Below are 25794 nucleotides of genomic sequence, written 5' to 3'. Positions count from 1 at the left end.
AAATTATGAAAATGTATTTTGTCAGACTGCGCCATCTCCTGGTGACAAGTACGGCAGAATATCAATAATATCAATCGTATAGCCACAGCCACAGAACAATGAGACAGATATTTCGCCGGATGTGTAAATATGAAGCATCCGGTTGGCGTTTCCACTCATTACCAAACATGGTGATGAGAGGAAGCACAGTGGCCGGCAGTGTGCTTCCTAACGGAAATCTCTGCCCACCTCCTTGCTTGTTCTGCCACCTATGATTAATGTGTTCCCATTGGAAACCACAGGCTCTGGTCTATCTTGGGTTAGTTCATAAAATCTTTGGTATAAGGTGGTCGTTGAACAGATTATTGTTTCAACTGAAACGAGATTCCGATAAATTTATAGATTTTTTTTAGACGTTCCCATTAAGTGATTGTCATTTACCACACTTCTTCCATCCTCAAACACAACCGTAAACCAAACCTGTGAAATGGTGGAAGGGCCCCTTTAAGAAACTGTCGCAAAACGCTGCTTTACCGCCCATGCGCAGAGAGAGAGGGGGCAACAGCGACGGAGAAAACAACCGTAAACCAAACCTGTGAAATGGTGGAAGGGCCCCTTTAAGAAACTGTCGCAAAACGCTGCTTTACCGCCCATGCGCAGAGAGAGAGGGGGCAACAGCGACGGAGAAAACAACAACAACAAGAGAACAGCGAGATGGCTCCATGAATACAGGCCAACTTCACTCTCACCCAGTTACTATCCACAACCTACCCGACTGCTGCTTTCTCACACGGCTGGATTAGATGGTGCCGGGCCCATGAACTTGGCTAGTCAGAGCGGGGAGACCGGCTGTAGCCAGCTCCTCTTCGCCAACTTTAACCAGGACAACACGTAAGGAAGGCCCGGGGAGAAGGGAGAGGAGGGCCGGGGAGAGATGCTAGTTAGCTGACAAGCTGTCTGATCATGTTGCCTACTTTAGCATCCATGTCGTCAGCCAGCTAAAACGCTATCCAGCCAGCTAGCTAAAGTGCTTGGATAAACAAGAAGCATAAACTAGTTGTCTAACACAAAAAGGCGAGGATCATTCCTTAATATGATAAAGTGTATTGATACCTGAACCAATATCTGGGCAAAGGACGATGAAAGGCGAGATCTCCTCTCTGCCCAGAAAGCTACGGTTCACCTGAGCTCTCATGAATAAACGCTACACATTCACAGAATATGGCCCTAAACATGCGTGTACCAGTTTTCACGCACAGTCGGAAAACTGAACTTGACTTGAGAATGTGCTTATCCTCCCGTAAACTTTAGACCATGCGTATGTACTAATGCTGTATCACATCCGGCCGTGATGGGAGTCCCATAGGGCTGTGCACAAATCCCCGGTTTGGACGGTGTAGGCCGTCATTGTGAATACGAATTTGTTCTTGACTGATTTGCCTAGTTAAATAAAATTACATGTTTAAGTGTGCTGAGCGATTAGTGCTTTTTGAGGTCGTTTCCGTTCATTATATAAAAAACCTGTTTCGATTCTTTAAAAAAAACGTTTATATTAAATGCATTATGAAATAAATACATTAAAATGATTAGCGCCTTTTAATGGAAATACCAAAGCCAAAAATGGAGCACATTCAATTGCCAAAACATTGAAAATATTCCACTGTCTCTGTCAGGTCCACATAGGAAATGACTAATAAATGATACATTTTTGGAAAGTTCTATTGCTACTGTCCCCCACTACAACAACAAAAAATACTGAACCACATGTAATGTTGTCCTTGAAACCTTTAGTGTAAATACTGTTGAATCCCATTAATTCCAATGGAGAACTTCTCCTACTGAGGAGTGCCAATACGGCTTAAAGCTTCTCAATGGAGAACTTCTCCTACTGAGGAGTGCCAATACGGCTTAAAGCTTCTCAATGGAGAACTGCTCCTACTGAGGAGTGCCAATGTGGCTTAAAGCTTCTCAATGGAGAACTGCTCCTACTGAGGAGTGCCAATACGGCTTAAAGCTTCTCAATGGAGAACTGCTCCTACTGAGGAGTGCCAATACGGCTTAAAGCTTCTCAATGGAGAACTGCTCCTACTGAGGAGTGCCAATGTGGCTTAAAGCTTCTCAATGGAGAACTGCTCCTACTGAGGAGTGCCAATACGGCTTAAAGCTTCTCAATGGAGAACTGCTCCTACTGAGGAGTGCCAATACGGCTTAAAGCTTCTCAATGGAGAACTGCTCCTACTGAGGAGTGCCAATACGGCTTAAAGCTTCTCAATGGAGAACTGCTCCTACTGAGGAGTGCCAATACGGCTTAAAGCTTCTCAATGGAGAACTGCTCCTACTGAGGAGTGCCAATACGGCTTAAAGCTTCTCAATGGCCAATACGTAGCATCAGCAGGGTTTACATGCATCATTGGTCTGTGTGTATCTAACCTAACTTAGCAGGCGTAAAAGCACAGAGTTTCTAAACCTAAAGTGAATCCATTTTTGTCCAAGATGGAAAAGAACAGGCGCAATGTATGATGGTCATTGTAGTTGATTAGTACGTTTGAGCTGAACTTGGTTGAATATTTGCATAATGAAAACTTCAACTCCCTTCAGCACCCAGCCTCCCATAGTTTGTTTTTAATTGAACCTTTATTTAACGAGGCAAGTCAGTTAAGAACACATTCTTATTTACAATGACGGCCTACCAGGGAACAGTGTGTTAACTGCCTTGTTCAGGGGCAGAGCGACAGATTTTTACCTTGTCAGCTCAGAGATTCGATCCAGCAACCTTTCGGTTACTGGCCCAACGCTCTAACCACAAGCCTATTTGACTTCTCTCGTAAATTATTTAATTTCTCTCTAGAGAATTGGTGTGTTGACCTCACAAAAACCCCTCAAACTAATAATTTAACCCACGTTGAAGTATTGCATTGCAAGAAGGCAAAAGGAGCCTTGTAGTAGCCTTGGGGAATTTATGATGTCACTTTTATTCAGAACAAAAAACAGGCAGCTAGGCCTAAATATAATAACAAGACGCAATCATTTTCTGTTTAGTGAGAAGAGCGGAAATCAATGTATTTTCAAATATATTTATTTTCACTAAGTATTTAGTAGTTTATTTTTGATATATTGATCTTGGTGGCGTTTAGATACATTGATCTTGGTGGCGTTTAGATACATTGATCTTGGTGGCGTTTAGATACATTGATCATGGTGGTGTTTAGATACATTGATCTTGGTGGTGTTTTGATACATTGATCTTGGTGGCGTTTAGATACATTGATCATGGTGGTGTTTAGATACATTGATCTTGGTGGTGTTTTGATACATTGATCTTGGTGGCGTTTTGATACATTGATCTTGGTGGTGTTTAGATACATTGATCTTGGTGGTGTTTAGATACATTGATCTTGGTGGTGTTTGGTGATTTCTACCCGTCCCTGGTGGAGTCTGTGAAAGTGGATGCCATTGCTGACCACTTTCTGGGTAGTGGGATTGCAACACACACCGTGTGACCCAAAGTCACTCAAACACACACTGTCATAGTCAGGCCAGTGTCACCAGCCTGTCTCTGTCTCTCTCCCTTCGGTCAGGCCAGTGTCACCAGCCTGTCTCTCTCCCCTCGGTCAGGCCAGTGTCACCAGCCTGTCTCTCTCTCTCCTCGGTCAGGCCAGTGTCACCAGCCTGTCTCTCTCTCTCCCCTCGGTCAGGCCAGTGTCACCAGCCTGTCTCTCTCTCTCCCCTCGGTCAGGCCAGTGTCACCAGCCTGTCTCTCTCTCTCCCCTCGGTCAGGCCAGTGTCACCAGCCTGTCTCTCTCTCTCCCCTCGGTCAGGCCAGTGTCACCAGCCTGTCTCTGTCTCTCTCCCCTCGGTCAGGCCAGTGTCACCAGCCTGTCTCTCTCCCCTCGGTCAGGCCAGTGTCACCAGCCTGTCTCTCTCTCTCCCCTCGGTCAGGCCAGTGTCACCAGCCTGTCTCTCTCTCTCCCTCGGTCAGGCCAGTGTCACCAGCCTGTCTCTGTCTCTCTCCCTCGGTCAGGCCAGTGTCACCAGCCTGTCTCTCTCTCTCCCCTCGGTCAGGCCAGTGTCACCAGCCTGTCTCTCTCCCCTCGGTCAGGCCAGTGTCACCAGCCTGTCTCTCTCTCTCCCCTCGGTCAGGCCAGTGTCACCAGCCTGTCTCTCTCCCCTCGGTCAGGCCAGTGTCACCAGCCTGTCTCTCTCTCTCCCCTCGGTCAGGCCAGTGTCACCAGCCTGTCTCTGTCTCTCTCCCCTCGGTCAGGCCAGTGTCACCAGCCTGTCTCTCTCTCTCCCCTCGGTCAGGCCAGTGTCACCAGCCTGTCTCTCTCCCCTCGGTCAGGCCAGTGTCACCAGCCTGTCTCTCTCTCTCCTCGGTCAGGCCAGTGTCACCAGCCTGTCTCTCTCTCTCCCCTCGGTCAGGCCAGTGTCACCAGCCTGTCTCTCTCTCTCCTCGGTCAGGCCAGTGTCACCAGCCTGTCTCTCTCCCCCCTCGGTCAGGCCAGTGTCACCAGCCTGTCTCTCTCTCTCCCTCAGTCAGGCCAGTGTCACCAGCCTGTCTCTCTCTCTCCCCTCGGTCAGGCCAGTGTCACCAGCCTGTCTCTGTCTCTCTCCCCTCGGTCAGGCCAGTGTCACCAGCCTGTCTCTGTCTCTCTCCCCTCGGTCAGGCCAGTGTCACCAGCCTGTCTCTCTCTCTCCCCTCGGTCAGGCCAGTGTCACCAGCCTGTCTCTCTCCCCTCGGTCAGGCCAGTGTCACCAGCCTGTCTCTCTCCCCTCGGTCAGGCCAGTGTCACCAGCCTGTCTCTCTCTCTCCTCGGTCAGGCCAGTGTCACCAGCCTGTCTCTCTCTCCCCTCGGTCAGGCCAGTGTCACCAGCCTGTCTCTCTCTCCCCTCGGTCAGACCAGTGTCACCAGCCTGTCTCTCTCTCTCTCCCCTCGGTCAGGCCAGTGTCACCAGCCTGTCTCTCTCTCTCCCCTCGGTCAGGCCAGTGTCACCAGCCTGTCTCTCTCTCTCTCCCCTCGGTCAGGCCAGTGTCACCAGCCTGTCTCTCTCTCTCCCCTCGGTCAGGCCAGTGTCACCAGCCTGTCTCTCTCTCTCCCCTCGGTCAGGCCAGTGTCACCAGCCTGTCTCTCTCTCTCCCCTCGGTCAGGCCAGTGTCACCAGCCTGTCTCTGTCTCTCTCCTCGGTCAGGCCAGTGTCACCAGCCTGTCTCTCTCTCTCCCCTCGGTCAGGCCAGTGTCACCAGCCTGTCTCTCTCTCTCCCCTCGGTCAGGCCAGTGTCACCAGCCTGTCTCTCTCTCTCCCCTCGGTCAGGCCAGTGTCACCAGCCTGTCTCTCTCTCTCCCCTCGGTCAGGCCAGTGTCACCAGCCTGTCTCTGTCTCTCTCCCCTCGGTCAGACCAGTGTCACCAGCCTGTCTCTGTCTCTCTCCCCTCGGTCAGGCCAGTGTCACCAGCCTGTCTCTCTCTCTCCCCTCGGTCAGGCCAGTGTCACCAGCCTGTCTCTCTCTCTCTCCCCTTGGTCAGGCCAGTGTCACCAGCCTGTCTCTCTCTCTCTCCCCTCGGTCAGGCCAGTGTCACCAGCCTGTCTCTCTCTCTCCCCTCGGTCAGGCCAGTGTCACCAGCCTGTCTCTCTCCCCTCAGTCAGGCCAGTGTCACCAGCCTGTCTCTCTCTCTCCCCTCGGTCAGGCCAGTGTCACCAGCCTGTCTCTCTCTCTCCCCTCGGTCAGACCAGTGTCACCAGCCTGTCTCTCTCTCTCTCCCCTCGGTCAGGCCAGTGTCACCAGCCTGTCTCTCTCTCTCCCCTCGGTCAGGCCAGTGTCACCAGCCTGTCTCTCTCTCTCCCCTCGGTCAGGCCAGTGTCACCAGCCTGTCTCTCTCTCTCTCCCCTCGGTCAGACCAGTGTCACCAGCCTGTCTCTCTCCCCTCAGTCAGGCCAGTGTCACCAGCCTGTCTCTCTCCTCTCAGTCAGGCCAGTGTCACCAGCCTGTCTCTGTCTCTCCCCTCGGTCAGGCCAGTGCCACCAGCCTGTCTCTCCCCTCGGTCAGGCCAGTGTCACCAGCCTGTCTCTCCCCTCGGTCAGGCCAGTGTCACCAGCCTGTCTCTCCCCTCGGTCAGGCCAGTGTCACCAGCCTGTCTCTCTCTCTCTCCCCTCGGTCAGGCCAGTGTCACCAGCCTGTCTCTCTCTCTCTCCCCTCGGTCAGGCCAGTGTCACCAGCCTGTCTCTCTCTCTCCCCTCGGTCAGGCCAGTGTCACCAGCCTGTCTCTCTCTCTCTCCCCTCGGTCAGGCCAGTGTCACCAGCCTGTCTCTCTCTCTCTCCCCTCGGTCAGACCAGTGTCACCAGCCTGTCTCTCTCCCCTCAGTCAGGCCAGTGTCACCAGCCTGTCTCTCTCCTCTCAGTCAGGCCAGTGTCACCAGCCTGTCTCTGTCTCTCCCCTCGGTCAGGCCAGTGCCACCAGCCTGTCTCTCCCCTCGGTCAGGCCAGTGTCACCAGCCTGTCTCTCCCCTCGGTCAGGCCAGTGTCACCAGCCTGTCTCTCCCCTCGGTCAGGCCAGTGTCACCAGCCTGTCTCTCTCTCCCCTCAGTCAGGTATCTGTTCTAACCAGTGTGTGTGTCCTCTCTCTCCCCTCAGTCAGACCAGTGTGTGTGTCCTCTCTCTCCTCAGTCAGACCAGTGTGTGTGTCCTCTCTCTCCCCTCAGACCAGTGTGTGTGTCCTCTCTCCCCTCAGTCAGACCAGTGTGTGTCCTCTCTCCCCTCAGTCAGACCAGTGTGTGTGTCCTCTCTCTCCCCTCAGTCAGACCAGTGTGTGTGTCCTCTCTCTCCCCTCAGTCAGACCAGTGTGTGTGTCCTCTCTCTCCCCTCAGACCAGTGTGTGTGTCCTCTCTCTCCCCTCAGTCAGACCAGTGTGTGTGTCCTCTCTCTCTCCCCTCAGTCAGACCAGTGTGTGTGTCCTCTCTCTCCCCTCGGTCAGACCAGTGTGTGTGTCCTCTCTCTCTCCTCAGTCAGACCAGTGTGTGTGTCCTCTCTCCCCTCAGTCAGACCAGTGTGTGTGTCCTCTCTCTCCCCTCAGTCAGACCAGTGTGTGTGTCCTCTCTCTCCCCTCAGTCAGACCAGTGTGTGTGTCCTCTCTCTCCCCTCAGTCAGACCAGTGTGTGTGTCCTCTCTCTCCCCTCAGTCAGACCAGTGTGTGTGTCCTCTCTCTCCCCTCAGTCAGACCAGTGTGTGTGTCCTCTCTCTCCCCTCAGTCAGACCAGTGTGTGTGTCCTCTCTCTCCCCTCAGTCAGACCAGTGTGTGTGTCCTCTCTCCCCTCAGTCAGACCAGTGTGTGTGTCCTCTCTCCCCCTCGGTCAGACCAGTGTGTGTGTCCTCTCTCTCCCCTCAGTCAGACCAGTGTGTGTGTCCTCTCTCTCCCCTCGGTCAGACCAGTGTGTGTCCTCCTCTCTCTCCTCAGTCAGACCAGTGTGTGTGTCCTCTCTCTCCCCTCAGTCAGACCAGTGTGTGTGTCCTCTCTCTCCCCTCAGTCAGACCAGTGTGTGTGTCCTCTCTCTCCTCAGTCAGACCAGTGTGTGTGTCCTCTCTCTCCTCAGTCAGACCAGTGTGTGTGTCCTCTCTCTCCCCTCAGTCAGACCAGTGTGTGTGTCCTCTCTCTCCCCTCAGTCAGACCAGTGTGTGTGTCCTCTCTCTCCCCTCGGTCAGACCAGTGTGTGTGTCCTCTCTCTCCCCTCAGTCAGACCAGTGTGTGTGTCCTCTCTCTCCCCTCAGTCAGACCAGTGTGTGTGTCCTCTCTCTCCCCTCAGTCAGACCAGTGTGTGTGTCCTCTCTCTCCCCTCAGTCAGACCAGTGTGTGTGTCCTCTCTCTCTCCCCTCAGTCAGACCAGTGTGTGTGTCCTCTCTCTCCCCTCAGTCAGACCAGTGTGTGTGTCCTCTCTCTCCTCAGTCAGACCAGTGTGTGTGTCCTCTCTCTCCCCTCAGTCAGACCAGTGTGTGTGTCCTCTCTCTCCCCTCGGTCAGACCAGTGTGTGTGTCCTCTCTCTCCCCTCGGTCAGACCAGTGTGTGTGTCCTCTCTCTCTCCAGGTCTTTAGCTGTTGGAACCAAATCAGGCTACAAGTTCTTCTCCCTGTCGTCTGTGGACAAGTTGGAGCAGATTTATGAATGTAGTGAGTGTCAATATCGTATGGCTTTATGACGTGTTTGTGTGTGTATGTGTATATATAATATAATATATATGAAATACTGCACTTACTAGATACCACACAGTCATAACCATCACTCTTAATGTTGTTTTACAGTAATATGGAATGGCTATTATATTTACTATTGATACATTGCTTTCAGAAAGTATTCAGACCCCTTGACCTTTTCCAACTTTTGGTTACATTACAGAATTATTCTAAAATGGATTAAATCGTTTTTTCCCCCTCATCAATCTACACACAATACCCTATAATGACATCACAATACCCCATAATGACATCACAATACCCCATAATGACATCACAATACCCCATAATGACATCACAATACCCCATAATGACATCACAATACCCCATAATGACATCACAATACCCTATAATGACATCACAATACCCTATAATGACATCACAATACCCCATAATGACATCACAATACCCCATAATGACATCACAATACCCTATAATGACATCACAATACACCATAATGACATCACAATACCCCATAATGACATCACAATACCCCATAATGACATCACAATACCCCATAATGACATCACAATACCCCATAATGACAAAGCAAAAACAAGTTTTTCGAAATTTGTATAATTTATCAAAATAATTTACATAAATATTCAGACCCTTTACTCTGTACTTTGTTGAAGCACCTTTGGCAGCGATTACAGCCTCAGGTCTTCTTGGGTATCATGCTAAAAGCTTGGCACACCTGTATTTGGGGAGTTTCTCCCATTCTTCTCTGCAGATCCTCTCAAGCTCTGTCAGGTTGAATGGGGAGCATCGCTGCACAGCTATTTTCAGGTCTCACCAGAGATGTTCGATCAGGTTCAGGCTCTGGCTGGGCCACTCAAGGACATTCAGAGACTTGTCCCGAAGCCCTTCCTGCGTTGTCTTGGCTGTATGCTTAGGGTCGTTGTCCTGTTGGAAGGTGAACCTCGGTCACTCTACCATAAAGGCCTGATTGGTGGAGTGCTGCAGAGATGGTTGTCCTTCTGGAAGTTTCTCTCATCTCCACAGAGGAACTCTGGAGCTCTGTCAGAGTGACCATCAGGTTCTTGATCGACCTGACCAAGGCCCTTCTCCCTGATTGCCCTGATTGCTCAGTTTGGCCGGGCGGCCAGGTCTAGGAAGAATCTAGGTGGTTCCAAACTTCTTCCATTTAAGAATGATGGAGGCCACTGTGTTCTGGGGGACCTTCAATGCTAAAGAAACTTTTTATTTTGTATAAATTTGCAAACATTTCTAGAAAAAAAAACTGTTAGCAGAAATGTTTTTAAAAAATATTAAAAACAAAAAAAATACGTTTTTGCTTTCTCATTATGGGATATTGTGATGTCATTATGGGGTATAGTGATGTCGTTATGAGGTATTGTGATGTCATTATGGGGTATTGTGATGTCATTATGGGGTATTGTGATGTCATTATGGGGTATTGTGATGTCGTTATGGGGTATTGTGATGTCATTATGGGGTATTGTGTGTAGCTTGATGAGGGGAAAATGTCATCCATTTTAGAATAAGGCTGTAACATAGTCAAAAGTAAAAAGTCAAGGGGTCTGAATACTTTCCTGAAGGCGCTGTACTACAGACATGTATTCCACTCACAGGCCATACAGTCATCGTCCCCACTGTTAATGTAGGATCACTGTAATATGGAATAGCTCTCTAGAATATTAGAGCAACGGGGTTATACTGTTTGGTACTAATGTGTGTGTGTGTGTGCGTGTGGTGTGTGGTGTGTGTATGTGTGTGTGTGGTGTGGTGTGTGTGTTGTGTGTGTGTGTGTGTGTCTGTGTGTGTGTGGTGTGTGTGTGTGTGTGCACGCTCAGCGGACACAGAGGATGTGTGCATTGTAGAGCGTCTGTTCAGCAGTAGTCTGGTGGCGATCGTCAGTCTGAAGGCTCCTAGGAAGCTGAAGGTCTGTCACTTCAAGAAAGGAACGGAGATCTGTAACTATAGTTACAGTAACACTATACTGGCTGTCAAGCTCAACAGACAGGTAGGAACACACACACCAACACACACCAACACACACACACACACCACACCACACACCACAACACACACACACACACACACACACACACCACACCACACCACACCACACCACACACACACACACACACACACAACACACACCACACACACACACACACACACACACAGTGATATGTGATGATGAGCAGGAGTGTGTGTATCAGAGGCTGGTAGTATGTCTGGACAGGTGTATTAAACTCCTAGCTACAACACTACAACACTGAAGACTCCTGTGTGTGTTTCAGAGGCTGATAGTATGTCTGGAGGAATCTCTGTACATCCACAACATCAGAGACATGAAGGTCCTGCACACCATCAGAGAGACACCTCCCAACCCCTCAGGTAAAACCCTTAACCTAGGACTACATCTAGCCCAACCCCTCAGGTAAAACCCTTAACCTAGGACTACATCTAGCCCAACCCCTCAGGTAAACCCCTTAACCTAGGACTACATCTAGCCCAACCCCTCAGGTAAAACCCTTAACCTAGGACTACATCTAGCCCAACCCCTCAGGTAAACCCCTTAACCTAGGACTACATCTAGCCCAACCCCTCAGGTAAACCCCTTAACCTAGGACTACATCTAGCCCAACCCCTCAGGTAAAACCCTTAACCTAGGACTACATCTAGCCCAACCCCTCAGGTAAAACCCTTAACCTAGGACTACATCTAGCCCAACCCCTCAGGTAAAACCCTTAACCTAGGACTACATCTAGCCCAACCCCTCAGGTAAAACCCTTAACCTAGGACTACATCTAGCCCAACCCCTCAGGTAAAACCCTTAACCTAGGACTACATCTAGCCCAACCCCTCAGGTAAAACCCTTAACCTAGGACTACATCTAGCCCAACCCCTCAGGTAAAACCCTTAACCTAGGACTAAATCTAGAGACATGAAGGTCCTGCACACCTCCCAACCCCTCAGGTAAAACCCTTAACCTAGAACTACATCTAGAGACATGAAGGTCCTGCACACCTCCCAACCCCTCAGGTAAAACCCTTAACCTAGGACTACATCTAGCCCAACCCCTCAGGTAAAACCCTTAACCTAGGACTACATCTAGCCCAACCCCTCAGGTAAAACCCTTAACCTAGGACTACATCTAGCCCAACCCCTCAGGTAAAACCCTTAACCTAGGACTACATCTAGCCCAACCCCTCAGGTAAAACCCTTAACCTAGGACTACATCTAGAGACATGAAGGTCCTGCACACCATCAGAGAGACGCCTCCCAACCCCTCAGGTAAAACCCTTAACCTAGGACTACATCTAGCCCAACCCCTCAGGTAAAACCCTTAACCTAGGACTACATCTAGCCCAACCCCTCAGGTAAAACCCTTAACCTAGGACTACATCTAGCCCAACCCCTCAGGTAAAACCCTTAACCTAGGACTACATCTAGCCCAACCCCTCAGGTAAAACCCTTAACCTAGGACTACATCTAGCCCAACCCCTCAGGTAAAACCCTTAACCTAGGACTACATCTAGCCCAACCCCTCAGGTAAAACCCTTAACCTAGGACTACATCTAGCCCAACCCCTCAGGTAAAACCCTTAACCTAGGACTACATCTAGAGACATGAAGGTCCTGCACACCTCCCAACCCCTCAGGTAAAACCCTTAACCTAGGACTACATCTAGCCCAACCCCTCAGGTAAAACCCTTAACCTAGGACTACATCTAGCCCAACCCCTCAGGTAAAACCCTTAACCTAGGACTACATCTAGCCCAACCCCTCAGGTAAAACCCTTAACCTAGGACTACATCTAGCCCAACCCCTCAGGTAAAACCCTTAACCTAGGACTACATCTAGCCCAACCCCTCAGGTAAAACCCTTAACCTAGGACTACATCTAGCCCAACCCCTCAGGTAAAACCCTTAACCTAGGACTACATCTAGCCCAACCCCTCAGGTAAAACACTTAACCTAGGACTACATCTAGCCCAACCCCTCAGGTAAAACCCTTAACCTAGGACTACATCTAGCCCAACCCCTCAGGTAAAACCCTTAACCTAGGACTACATCTAGCCCAACCCCTCAGGTAAAACCCTTAACCTAGGACTACATCTAGCCCAACCCCTCAGGTAAACCCCTTAACCTAGGACTACATCTAGCCCAACCCCTCAGGTAAAACCCTTAACCTAGGACTACATCTAGCCCAACCCCTCAGGTAAAACACTTAACCTAGGACTACATCTAGCCCAACCCCTCAGGTAAAACCCTTAACCTAGGACTACATCTAGCCCAACCCCTCAGGTAAAACCCTTAACCTAGGACTACATCTAGAGACATGAAGGTCCTGCACACCATCAGAGAGACGCCTCCCAACCCCTCAGGTAAAACCCTTAACCTAGGACTACATCTAGCCCAACCCCTCAGGTAAAACCCTTAACCTAGGACTACATCTAGCCCAACCCCTCAGGTAAAACCCTTAACCTAGGACTACATCTAGCCCAACCCCTCAGGTAAAACCCTTAACCTAGGACTACATCTAGCCCAACCCCTCAGGTAAAACCCCTTAACCTAGGACTACATCTAGCCCAACCCCTCAGGTAAAACCCTTAACCTAGGACTACATCTAGCCCAACCCCTCAGGTAAAACCCTTAACCTAGGACTACATCTAGCCCAACCCCTCAGGTAAAACCCTTAACCTAGGACTACATCTAGCCCAACCCCTCAGGTAAACCCCTTAACCTAGGACTACATCTAGCCCAACCCCTCAGGTAAAACCCTTAACATAGGACTACATCTAGCCCAACCCCTCAGGTAAAACCCCTTAACCTAGGACTACATCTAGCCCAACCCCTCAGGTAAAACCCTTAACCTAGGACTACATCTAGCCCAACCCCTCAGGTAAAACCCTTAACCTAGGACTACATCTAGAGACATGAAGGTCCTGCACACCATCAGAGAGACACCTCCCAACCCTCAGGTAAAACCCTTAACCTAGGACTACATCTAGAGACATGAAGGTCCTGCACACCATCAGAGAGACACCTCCCAACCCCTCAGGTAAAACCCTTAACCTAGGACTACATCTAGCCCAACCCCTCAGGTAAAACCCTTAACCTAGGACTACATCTAGCCCAACCCCTCAGGTAAAACCCTTAACCTAGGACTACATCTAGCCCAACCCCTCAGGTAAAACCCTTAACCTAGGACTACATCTAGCCCAACCCCTCAGGTAAACCCCTTAACCTAGGACTACATCTAGCCCAACCCCTCAGGTAAAACCCTTAACATAGGACTACATCTAGCCCAACCCCTCAGGTAAAACCCCTTAACCTAGGACTACATCTAGCCCAACCCCTCAGGTAAAACCCTTAACCTAGGACTACATCTAGCCCAACCCCTCAGGTAAAACCCTTAACCTAGGACTACATCTAGCCCAACCCCTCAGGTAAAACCCTTAACCTAGGACTACATCTAGCCCAACCCCTCAGGTAAAACCCTTAACCTAGGACTACATCTAGCCCAACCCCTCAGGTAAAACCCTTAACCTAGGACTACATCTAGCCCAACCCCTCAGGTAAAACCCTTAACCTAGGACTACATCTAGCCCAACCCCTCAGGTAAAACCCTTAACCTAGGACTACATCTAGCCCAACCCCTCAGGTAAAACCCTTAACCTAGGAAAACCCTACATCTCTAGCCCAACCCCTCAGGTAAAACCCTTAACCTAGGACTACATCTAGCCCAACCCCTCAGGTAAAACCCTTAACCTAGGACTACATCTAGCCCAACCCCTCAGGTAAAACCCTTAACCTAGGACTACATCTAGCCCAACCCCTCAGGTAAAACCCTTAACCTAGGACTACATCTAGAGACATGAAGGTCCTGCACACCATCAGAGAGACACCTCCCAACCCCTCAGGTAAAACCCTTAACCTAGGACTACATCTAGAGACATGAAGGTCCTGCACACCATCAGAGAGACACCTCCCAACCCCTCAGGTAAAACCCTTAACCTAGGACTACATCTAGCCCAACCCCTCAGGTAAAACCCTTAACCTAGGACTACATCTAGCCCAACCCCTCAGGTAAAACCCTTAACCTAGGACTACATCTAGCCCAACCCCTCAGGTAAAACCCTTAACCTAGGACTACATCTAGCCCAACCCCTCAGGTAAACCCCTTTTAACCTAGGACTACATCTAGCCCAACCCCTCAGGTAAAACCCTTAACATAGGACTACATCTAGCCCAACCCCTCAGGTAAAACCCCTTAACCTAGGACTACATCTAGCCCAACCCCTCAGGTAAAACCCTTAACCTAGGACTACATCTAGCCCAACCCCTCAGGTAAAACCCTTAACCTAGGACTACATCTAGCCCAACCCCTCAGGTAAAACCCTTAACCTAGGACTACATCTAGCCCAACCCCTCAGGTAAAACCCTTAACCTAGGACTACATCTAGCCCAACCCCTCAGGTAAAACCCTTAACCTAGGACTACATCTAGCCCAACCCCTCAGGTAAAACCCTTAACCTAGGACTACATCTAGCCCAACCCCTCAGGTAAACCCCTTAACCTAGGACTACATCTAGCCCAACCCCTCAGGTAAAACCCTTAACCTAGGACTACATCTAGCCCAACCCCTCAGGTAAAACCCTTAACCTAGGACTACATCTAGCCCAACCCCTCAGGTAAAACCCTTAACCTAGGACTACATCTAGCCCAACCCCTCAGGTAAAACCCTTAACCTAGGACTACATCTAGCCCAACCCCTCAGGTAAAACCCTTAACCTAGGACTACATCTAGCCCAACCCCTCAGGTAAAACCCTTAACCTAGGACTAAATCCCAACCCATATATATACTAAAGTATGTGGAAAACCTTTCAAATTAGGGGTTTCGGCTATTTCAGCCACACCCGTTTCAGACAGGTGTTTAAAATCGAGCACACCGCCATGGAATCTCCATAGACAAACATTGGCAATAGAATGGCCTTACTGAGGAGATCAGTGACTTTCAACACGCTCACAGAATGGCAAATGGTTTGTCGAGATCGGCGTGGAAGAACTTGACTGGCCTGCACAGAGCCCTGACCCCAACCCATTGAACACCTTTGGGATGAATTAGAACGCCGACTACGAGCCTAATCGCCCAACATCAGTGCCCGACCTCAGTAATGCTCTGGTGGCTGAATGGAAGCAAGTCCCCTCAGCAATGTTCCAACATCTAGTGGAACCTGAACCTGTTTAATCCAACCGTATTGTATTTAGTAGTTGTGTGTTCTCTCCCCAGGGTTGTGTGTTCTCTCCCCAGGGTTGTGTGTTCTCTCCCCAGGGTTGTGTGTTCTCTCTCCAGGGTTGTGTGTTCTCTCTCCAGGGTTGTGTGTTGTCTCCTACTGTAATATCTGTGTGTTCTCTCCACAGGGTTGTGTGTTCTCTCCCCAGGGTTGTGTGTTCTCTCCCCAGGGTTGTGTGTTCTCTCCCCAGGGTTGTGTGTTCTCTCCCCAGGGTTGTGTGTTCTCTCCCCAGGGTTGTATGTTCTCTCCTCCTGTAATATCCGTGTGTTCTCTCCCCAGGGTTGTGTGTACTCTCCCCAGGGTTGTGTGTTCTCTCCCCAGGGTTGTGTGTTCTCTCCCCAGGGTTGTGTGTTCTCTCCCCAGGGTTGTGTGTTCTCTCCTCCTGTAATATCCGTGTGTTCTCTCCCCAGGGTTGTGTGTTCCCTCCCCAGGGTTGTGTGTTCTCTCCCCAGGGTTGTGTGTTCTCTCCCCAGGGTTGTGTGTTCTCTCCCCAGGGTTGTGTGTTCTCTCCCCAGGGTTGTGTGTTCTCTCCCCAGGGTTGTGTGTTCTCTCCCCAGGGTTGTGTGTTCTCTCCTCCTGTAATATCCGTGTGTTCTCTCCTCAGGGTTGTGTGTTCTCTCCCCAGGGTTGTGTGTTCTCTCCCCAGGGTTGTGTGTTCTCTCCCCAGGGTTGTGTGTTCTCTCCCCAGGGTTGTGTGTTCTCTCCTCCTGTAATATCCGTGTGTTCTCTCCCCAGGGTTGTGTGTTCTCTCCCCAGGGTTGTGTGTTCTCTCCCCAGGGTTGTGTGTTCTCTCCTCCTGTAATATCCGTGTGTTCTCTCCCCAGGGTTGTGTGTTCTCTCCCCAGGGTTGTGTGTTCTCTCCCCAGGGTTGTGTGTTCTCTCCTACTGTAATATCTGTGTGTTCTCTCCCCAGGGTTGTGTGTTCTCTCCTCCTGTAATATCCGTGTGTTCTCTCCCCAGGGTTGTGTGTTCTCTCCCCAGGGTTGTGTGTTCTCTCCTACTGTAATATCTGTGTGTTCTCTCCACAGGGTTGTGTGTTCTCTCCCCAGGGTTGTGTGTTCTCTCCCCAGGGTTGTGTGTTCTCTCTCCAGGGTTGTGTGTTTTCTCGTACTGTAATATCTGTGTGTTCTCTCCCCAGGGTTGTGTGTTCTCTCCCCAGGGTTGTGTGTTTTCTCGTACTGTAATATCTGTGTGTTCTCTCCCCAGGGTTGTGTGTTCTCTCCCCAGGGTTGTGTGTTCTCTCCCCAGGGTTGTGTGTTCCCTCCCCAGGGTTGTGTGTTCTCTCCCCAGGGTTGTGTGTTCTCTCCCCAGGGTTGTGTGTTCTCTCCCCAGGGTTGTGTGTTCTCTCCCCAGGGTTGTGTGTTCTCTCCTCCTGTAATATCCGTGTGTTCTCTCCCCAGGGTTGTGTGTTCTCTCCCCAGGGTTGTGTGTTCTCTCCCCAGGGTTGTGTGTTCTCTCCTCCTGTAATATCCGTGTGTTCTCTCCCCAGGGTTGTGTGTTCCCTCCCCAGGGTTGTGTGTTCTCTCCCCAGGGTTGTGTGTTCTCTCCCCAGGGTTGTGTGTTCTCTCCCCAGGGTTGTGTGTTCTCTCCCCAGGGTTGTGTGTTCTCTCCCCAGGGTTGTGTGTTCTCTCCTCCTGTAATATCAGTGTGTTCTCTCCTCAGGGTTGTGTGTTCTCTCCCCAGGGTTGTGTGTTCTCTCCCCAGGGTTGTGTGTTCTCTCCCCAGGGTTGTGTGTTCTCTCCTCCTGTAATATCCGTGTGTTCTCTCCCCAGGGTTGTGTGTTCTCTCCCAGGGTTGTGTGTTCTCTCCCCAGGGTTGTGTGTTCTCTCCTCCTGTAATATCCGTGTGTTCTCTCCCCAGGGTTGTGTGTTCTCTCCCCAGGGTTGTGTGTTCTCTCCCCAGGGTTGTGTGTTCTCTCCCCAGGGTTGTGTGTTCTCTCCTCCTGTAATATCCGTGTGTTCTCTCCCCAGGGTTGTGTGTTCTCTCCCCAGGGTTGTGTGTTCTCTCCCCAGGGTTGTGTGTTCTCTCCTACTGTAATATCTGTGTGTTCTCTCCCCAGGGTTGTGTGTTCTCTCCCCAGGGTTGTCTGTTCCCTCCCCAGGGTTGTGTGTTCTCTCCCCAGGGTTGTGTGTTCTCTCCCCAGGGTTGTGTGTTCTCTCCCCAGGGTTGTGTGTTCTCTCCCCAGGGTTGTGTGTTCTCTCCTCCTGTAATATCCGTGTGTTCTCTCCCCAGGGTTGTGTGTACTCTCCCCAGGGTTGTGTGTTCTCTCCCCAGGGTTGTGTGTTCTCTCCCCAGGGTTGTGTGTTCTCTCCCCAGGGTTGTGTGTTCTCTCCTCCTGTAATATCCGTGTGTTCTCTCCTCAGGGTTGTGTGTTCTCTCCCCAGGGTTGTGTGTTCTCTCCCCAGGGTTGTGTGTTCTCTCCCCAGGGTTGTGTGTTCTCTCCTCCTGTAATATCCGTGTGTTCTCTCCCCAGGGTTGTGTGTTCTCTCCCCAGGGTTGTGTGTTCTCTCCCCAGGGTTGTGTGTTCTCTCCTCCTGTAATATCCGTGTGTTCTCTCCCCAGGGTTGTGTGCTCTCTCCCCAGGGTTGTGTGTTCTCTCCCCAGGGTTGTGTGTTCTCTCCCCAGGGTTGTGTGTTCTCTCTCCAGGGTTGTGTGTTCTCTCCCCAGGGTTGTGTGTTCTCTCCCCAGGGTTGTTTGTTCTCTCCTCCTGTAATATCCGTGTGTTCTCTCCCCAGGATTGTGTGTTCTCTCCCCAGGGTTGTGTGTTCTCTCCCTAGGGTTGTGTGTTCTCTCCCCAGGGTTGTGTGTTCTCTCCCCAGGGTTGTGTGTTCTCTCTCCAGGGTTGTGTGTTCTCTCCCCAGGGTTGTGTGCTCTCTCCCCAGGGTTGTGTGCTCTCTCCCCAGGGTTGTGTGTTCTCTCCCCAGGGTTGTGTGTTCTCTCTCCAGGGTTGTGTGTTCTCTCCCCAGGGTTGTGTGTTCTCTCCCCAGGGTTGTTTGTTCTCTCCTCCTGTAATATCCGTGTGTTCTCTCCCCAGGATTGTGTGTTCTCTCCCCAGGGTTGTGTGTTCTCTCCCCAGGGTTGTGTGTTCTCTCCCCAGGGTTGTGTGTTCTCTCCCCAGGATTGTGTGTTGTGTGTTCTCTCCCCAGGATTGTGTGTTCTCTCCCCAGGGTTGTGTTCTCTCCCTAGGGTTGTGTGTTCTCTCCACAGGGTTGTGTGTTCTCTCCCCAGGGTTGTGTGTTCTCTCCCCAGGGTTGTGTGTTCTCTCCCCAGGGTTGTGTGTTCTCTCCTCCTGTAATATCCGTGTGTTCTCTCCCCAGGGTTGTGTGTTCTCTCCCCAGGGTTGTGTGCTCTCTCCCCAGGGTTGTGTGTTCTCTCCCCAGGGTTGTGTGTTCTCTCTCCAGGGTTGTGTGTTCTCTCCCCAGGGTTGTGTGTTCTCTCCCCAGGGTTGTGTGTTCTCTCCTCCTGTAATATCCGTGTGTTCTCTCCCCAGGATTGTGTGTTCTCTCCCCAGGATTGTGTGTTCTCTCCCCAGGGTTGTGTGTTTTCTCCCCAGGGTTGTGTGTTCTCTCCCCAGGGTTGTGTGTTCTCTCTCCAGGGTTGTGTGTTCTCTCCCCAGGGTTGTGTGTTCTCTCCCCAGGGTTGTGTGTTCTCTCCCCAGGATTGTGTGTTGTGTGTTCTCTCCCCAGGATGTTGTGTTCTCTCCCCAGGGTTGTGTTCTCTCCCTAGGGTTGTGTGTTCTCTCCACAGGGTTGTGTGTTCTCTCCCCAGGGTTGTGTGTTCTCTCCCCAGGGTTGTGTGTTCTCTCCCCAGGGTTGTGTGTTCTCTCCCCAGGGTTGTGTGTTCTCTCCTCCTGTAATATCCGTGTGTTCTCTCCCCAGGGTTGTGTGTTCTCTCCCCAGGGTTGTGTGTTCTCTCCCCAGGGTTGTGTGTTCTCTCCTCCTGTAATATCCGTGTGTTCTCTCCCCAGGGTTGTGTGTTCTCTCCCCAGGGTTGTGTGTTCTCTCCTCCTGTAATATCCGTGTGTTCTCTCCCCAGGGTTGTGTGTTCTCTCCCCAGGGTTGTGTGCTCTCTCCCCAGGGTTGTGTGTTCTCTCCCCAGGGTTGTGTGTTCTCTCTCCAGGGTTGTGTGTTCTCTCCCCAGGGTTGTGTGTTCTCTCCCCAGGGTTGTTTGTTCTCTCCTCCTGTAATATCCGTGTGTTCTCTCCCCAGGATTGTGTGTTCTCTCCCCAGGGTTGTGTGTTCTCTCCCCAGGGTTGTGTGTTCTCTCCCCAGGGTTGTGTGTTCTCTCCCCAGGGTTGTGTGTTCTCTCCCCAGGATTGTGTGTTCTCTCCCCAGGGTTGTGTTCTCTCCCTAGGGTTGTGTGTTCTCTCCCCAGGATTGTGTGTTCTCTCCCCAGGGTTGTGTTCTCTCCCTAGGGTTGTGTGTTCTCTCCACAGGGTTGTGTGTTCTCTCCCCAGGGTTGTGTGTTCTCTCCCCAGGGTTGTGTGTTCTCTCCCCAGGGTTGTGTGTTCTCTCCACAGGGTTGTGTGTTCTCTCCCCAGGGTTGTGTGTTCTCTCCTCCTGTAATATCCGTGTGTTCTCTCCCCAGGGTTGTGTGTTCTCTCCTCCTGTAATATCCGTGTGTTCTCTCCCCAGGATTGTGTGTTCTCTCCCCAGGGTTGTGTGTTCTCTCCCCAGGGTTGTGTGTTCTCTCCCCAGGGTTGTGTGTTCTCTCCTCCTGTAATATCCGTGTGTTCTCTCCCCAGGGTTGTGTGTTCTCTCCCCAGGGTTGTGTGTTCTCTCCTCCTGTAATATCCGTGTGTTCTCTCCCCAGGATTGTGTGTTCTCTCCCCAGGGTTGTGTGTTCTCTCCCCAGGGTTGTGTGTTCTCTCCCCAGGGTTGTGTGTTCTCTCCCCAGGGTTGTGTGTTCTCTCTCCAGGGTTGTGTGTTCTCTCCCCAGGGTTGTGTGTTCTCTCCCCAGGGTTGTGTGTTCTCTCTCCAGGGTTGTGTGTTCTCTCCCCAGGGTTGTGTGTTCTCTCCCCAGGGTTGTGTGTTCTCTCCTCCTGTAATATCCGTGTGTTCTCTCCCCAGGATTGTGTGTTCTCTCCCCAGGGTTGTGTGTTCTCTCCCCAGGGTTGTGTGTTCTCTCCCCAGGGTTGTATGTTTTCTCCTACTGTAATATCCGTGTGTTCTCTCCCCAGGGTTGTGTGTTCTCTCCCCAGGGTTGTGTGTTCTCTCCCCAGGGTTGTGTGTTCTCTCCCCAGGGTTGTGTGTTCTCTCCCCAGGGTTGTATGTTTTCTCCTACTGTAATATCCGTGTGTTCTCTCCCCAGGGTTGTGTGTTCTCTCCCCAGGGTTGTGTGTTCTCTCCCCAGGGTTGTGTGTTCTCTCCCCAGGGTTGTATGTTTTCTCCTACTGTAATATCCGTGTGTTCTCTCCCCAGGGTTGTGTGTTCTCTCCCCAGGGTTGTGTGTTCTCTCCCCAGGGTTGTGTGTTCTCTCCCCAGGGTTGTATGTTTTCTCCTACTGTAATATCTGTGTGTTCTCTCCCCAGGGTTGTATGTTTTCTCCTACTGTAATATCCGTGTGTTCTCTCCCCAGGGTTGTGTGTTCTCTCCCCAGGGTTGTGTGTTCTCTCCCCAGGGTTGTATGTTTTCTCCTACTGTAATATCTGTGTGTTCTCTCCCCAGGGTTGTATGTTTTCTCCTACTGTAATATCCGTGTGTTCTCTCCCCAGGGTTGTGTGTTCTCTCCTCCTGTAATATCTGTCTGTTCTCTCCCCAGGGTTGTGTGTTCTCTCCCCAGGGTTGTGTGTTCTCTCCCCAGGGTTGTGTGTTCTCTCCTCCTGTAATATCTGTGTGTTCTCTCCCCAGGGTTGTGTGTTCTCTCCTACTGTAATATCTGTGTGTTCTCTCTCCAGGGTTGTGTGTTCTCTCCCCAGGGTTGTGTGATCTCTCCCCAGGGTTGTGTGTTTTCTCCTACTGTAATATCTGTGTGTTCTCTCCCCAGGGTTGTCTGTTCCCTCCCCAGGGTTGTGTGTTCCCTCCCCAGGGTTGTGTGTTCTCTCCCCAGGGTTGTATGTTTTCTCCCCAGGGTTGTGTGTTCTCTCCCCAGGGTTGTATGTTTTCTCCTACTGTAATATCCGTGTGTTCTCTCCCCAGGGTTGTGTGTTCTCTCCCCAGGGTTGTGTGTTCTCTCCCCAGGGTTGTGTGTTCTCTCCCCAGGGTTGTGTGTTCTCTCCTCCTGTAATATCTGTCTGTTCTCTCCCCAGGGTTGTGTGTTCTCTCCCCAGGGTTGTGTGTTCTCTCCCCAGGGTTGTGTGTTCTCTCCCCAGGGTTGTGTGTTCTCTCCCCAGGGTTGTGTGTTCTCTCCCCAGGGTTGTGTGTTCTCTCCCCAGGGTTGTGTGTTCTCTCCTCCTGTAATATCTGTCTGTTCTCTCCCCAGGGTTGTGTGTTCTCTCCCCAGGGTTGTGTGTTCTCTCCCCAGGGTTGTGTGTTCTCTCCTCCTGTAATATCTGTGTGTTCTCTCCCCAGGGTTGTGTGTTCTCTCCTACTGTAATATCTGTGTGTTCTCTCTCCAGGGTTGTGTGTTCTCTCCCCAGGGTTGTGTGATCTCTCCCCAGGGTTGTGTGTTTTCTCCTACTGTAATATCTGTGTGTTCTCTCCCCAGGGTTGTCTGTTCCCTCCCAGGGTTGTGTGTTCCCTCCCCAGGGTTGTGTGTTCTCTCCCAGGGTTGTATGTTTTCTCCCCAGGGTTGTGTGTTCTCTCCCCAGGGTTGTATGTTTTCTCCTACTGTAATATCCGTGTGTTCTCTCCCCAGGGTTGTGTGTTCTCTCCCCAGGGTTGTGTGTTCTCTCCCCAGGGTTGTGTGTTCTCTCCCCAGGGTTGTGTGTTCTCTCCTCCTGTAATATCTGTCTGTTCTCTCCCCAGGGTTGTGTGTTCTCTCCCCAGGGTTGTGTGTTCTCTCCCCAGGGTTGTGTGTTCTCTCCCCAGGGTTGTGTGTTCTCTCCCCAGGGTTGTGTGTTCTCTCCTCCTGTAATATCCGTGTGTTCTCTCCCCAGGATTGTGTGTTCTCTCCCCAGGGTTGTGTGTTCTCTCCCCAGGGTTGTGTGTTCTCTCCCCAGGGTTGTGTGTTCTCTCCCCAGGGTTGTGTGTTCTCTCTCCAGGGTTGTGTGTTCTCTCCCCAGGGTTGTGTGTTCTCTCCCCAGGGTTGTGTGTTCTCTCTCCAGGGTTGTGTGTTCTCTCCCCAGGGTTGTGTGTTCTCTCCCCAGGGTTGTGTGTTCTCTCCTCCTGTAATATCCGTGTGTTCTCTCCCCAGGATTGTGTGTTCTCTCCCCAGGGTTGTGTGTTCTCTCCCCAGGGTTGTGTGTTCTCTCCCCAGGGTTGTGTGTTCTCTCCCCAGGGTTGTATGTTTTCTCCTACTGTAATATCCGTGTGTTCTCTCCCCAGGGTTGTGTGTTCTCTCCCCAGGGTTGTGTGTTCTCTCCCCAGGGTTGTGTGTTCTCTCCCCAGGGTTGTGTGTTCTCTCCCCAGGGTTGTAATATTCTCGTGTAATATCTCTCCTCCCCCAGGGTTGTGTGTTCTCTCCCCAGGGTTGTGTGTTCTCTCCCCAGGGTTGTGTGTTCTCTCCCCAGGGTTGTATGTTTTCTCCTACTGTAATATCCGTGTGTTCTCTCCCCAGGGTTGTGTGTTCTCTCCCCAGGGTTGTGTGTTCTCTCCCCAGGGTTGTGTGTTCTCTCCCCAGGGTTGTATGTTTTCTCCTACTGTAATATCTGTGTGTTCTCTCCCCAGGGTTGTATGTTTTCTCCTACTGTAATATCCGTGTGTTCTCTCCCCAGGGTTGTGTGTTCTCTCCCCAGGGTTGTGTGTTCTCTCCCCAGGGTTGTATGTTTTCTCCTACTGTAATATCTGTGTGTTCTCTCCCCAGGGTTGTATGTTTTCTCCTACTGTAATATCCGTGTGTTCTCTCCCCAGGGTTGTTGTTCTCTCCCTAGGGTTGTGTCTCTCCCCAGGGTTGTGTGTTCTCTCCCCAGGGTTGTGTGTTCTCTCCCCTGTGTATCTGTGTTGTGTCTCTCCCCAGGGTTCTGTGTGTTCTCTCCTACTGTAATATCTGTGTGTTCTCTCTCCAGGGTTGTGTGTTCTCTCCCCAGGGTTGTGTGATCTCTCCCCAGGGTTGTGTGTTTTCTCCTACTGTAATATCTGTGTGTTCTCTCCCCAGGGTTGTCTGTTCCCTCCCCAGGGTTGTGTGTTCCCTCCCCAGGGTTGTGTGTTCTCTCCCCAGGGTTGTATGTTTTCTCCCCAGGGTTGTGTGTTCTCTCCCCAGGGTTGTATGTTTTCTCCTACTGTAATATCCGTGTGTTCTCTCCCCAGGGTTGTGTGTTCTCTCCCCAGGGTTGTGTGTTCTCTCCCCAGGGTTGTGTGTTCTCTCCCCAGGGTTGTGTGTTCTCTCCTCCTGTAATATCTGTCTGTTCTCTCCCCAGGGTTGTGTGTTCTCTCCCCAGGGTTGTGTGTTCTCTCCCCAGGGTTGTGTGTTCTCTCCCCAGGGTTGTGTGTTCTCTCCCCAGGGTTGTGTGTTCTCTCCCCAGGGTTGTGTGTTCTCTCCCCAGGGTTGTGTGTTCTCTCCTCCTGTAATATCTGTCTGTTCTCTCCCCAGGGTTGTGTGTTCTCTCCCCAGGGTTGTGTGTTCTCTCCCCAGGGTTGTGTGTTCTCTCCTCCTGTAATATCTGTGTGTTCTCTCCCCAGGGTTGTGTGTTCTCTCCTACTGTAATATCTGTGTGTTCTCTCTCCAGGGTTGTGTGTTCTCTCCCCAGGGTTGTGTGATCTCTCCCCAGGGTTGTGTGTTTTCTCCTACTGTAATATCTGTGTGTTCTCTCCCCAGGGTTGTCTGTTCCCTCCCCAGGGTTGTGTGTTCCCTCCCCAGGGTTGTGTGTTCTCTCCCCAGGGTTGTATGTTTTCTCCCCAGGGTTGTGTGTTCTCTCCCCAGGGTTGTATGTTTTCTCCTACTGTAATATCCGTGTGTTCTCTCCCCAGGGTTGTGTGTTCTCTCCCCAGGGTTGTGTGTTCTCTCCCCAGGGTTGTGTGTTCTCTCCCCAGGGTTGTGTGTTCTCTCCTCCTGTAATATCTGTCTGTTCTCTCCCCAGGGTTGTGTGTTCTCTCCCCAGGGTTGTGTGTTCTCTCCCCAGGGTTGTGTGTTCTCTCCCCAGGGTTGTGTGTTCTCTCCCCAGGGTTGTGTGTTCTCTCCTCCTGTAATATCTGTCTGTTCTCTCCCCAGGGTTGTGTGTTCTCTCCCCAGGGTTGTGTGTTCTCTCCCCAGGGTTGTGTGTTCTCTCCTCCTGTAATATCTGTCTGTTCTCTCCCCAGGGTTGTGTGCTCTCTCCATCAGTAATGATAACTGTTACCTGGCCTACCCCGGCAGTGCTACAATAGGAGAGGTCCAGGTGTTCGACACGGTCAACCTGGTATGACACACACACACACACACACACAGACACACACACACACACACATTGAAGATGGCTAGCTCTACTACAACTGTGCAGTTTCAGTCTCTGTGTGTTTAACTGTGTCTCCAGAGGGCAGCCAACATGATCCCAGCCCATGACAGTCCATTAGCAGCTGTGGTGTTTGATGCTAGCGGAACCAAACTGGCCACAGCCTCGGAGAAGGTGGGACACTTTAAACTGTTACACTGAACTACTGAGGTGATGTCAGCCGGTCCCTCTGCCCTGACCCTTAACCCCGACCCTTAACCCTGACCCTTAACCCCGACCCTTAACCCTGACCCTTAACCCTGGCCCTTAACCCTGACCCTTAACCCTGGCCCTTAACCCTGACCCTTAACCCAGGCCCTTAACCTTGACCCTTAACCCTGGCCCTTAACCCTGACCCTTAACCCTGACCCTTAACCCTGACCCTTAACCCTGGCCCTTAACCCTGACCCTTAACCCTCACCCTAAACCCTGACCCTTATACCTGACCCTTACCATACAGATACTATTTTCTATCCACCTCTATGGCCCTTAACCCTGACCCTTAACCCTGACCCTTAACCCCGACCCTTAACCCCGACCCTTAACCCTGACCCTTAACCCTGACCCTTAACCCCGACCCTTCATGTGTTCTGATAGGGTACGGTGATTCGTGTGTTCTCCATCCCTGAGGGACAGAAACTGTTTGAGTTCCGCCGAGGAGTCAAAAGGTAGGACTTCTTCTTCTCCCTCCTTCTTCATCTTCTCCCTCCTTCTTCATCTCCCTCCTTCTTCTTCTTCTCCCTCCTTCTTCTTCTTCTCCCTCCTTCTTCTTTATCGCCCTCCTTCTTCTTCTCCCTCCTTCTTCCCCCTCCTTCTTCAT

At 51.2% G+C, this 25794-nt stretch overlaps 1 protein-coding gene across 2 annotated transcripts in view; it reads left to right on the top strand.

The window, feature by feature from the left end:
* Window positions 1-632: 632 nt before the first annotated feature.
* Window positions 633-25794, top strand: part of LOC135568506 (WD repeat domain phosphoinositide-interacting protein 2-like) — a 65647-nt gene continuing 40485 nt past the window's right edge. The window contains exons 1-7 of one of the 2 annotated variants that reach the window (XM_065015297.1): window positions 633-870; window positions 8051-8133; window positions 10014-10183; window positions 10467-10563; window positions 24805-24902; window positions 25017-25109; window positions 25572-25642. In XM_065015297.1, the coding sequence (XP_064871369.1) occupies window positions 797-870; window positions 8051-8133; window positions 10014-10183; window positions 10467-10563; window positions 24805-24902; window positions 25017-25109; window positions 25572-25642 (686 nt within the window). In that variant the 5' untranslated portion in view covers window positions 633-796. Of the gene's footprint in view, window positions 871-8050; window positions 8134-10013; window positions 10184-10466; window positions 10564-14100; window positions 14175-24804; window positions 24903-25016; window positions 25110-25571; window positions 25643-25794 lie in introns of those variants that run through there. The other variant, XM_065015298.1, reaches the window with a different exon arrangement.

The sequence above is a fragment of the Oncorhynchus nerka genome, unplaced genomic scaffold (assembly GCF_034236695.1).
Source record: "Oncorhynchus nerka isolate Pitt River unplaced genomic scaffold, Oner_Uvic_2.0 unplaced_scaffold_1534, whole genome shotgun sequence".
Taxonomy (NCBI): domain Eukaryota; kingdom Metazoa; phylum Chordata; class Actinopteri; order Salmoniformes; family Salmonidae; genus Oncorhynchus; species Oncorhynchus nerka.
This window is presented reverse-complemented; position numbering and strand designations above follow the sequence as displayed.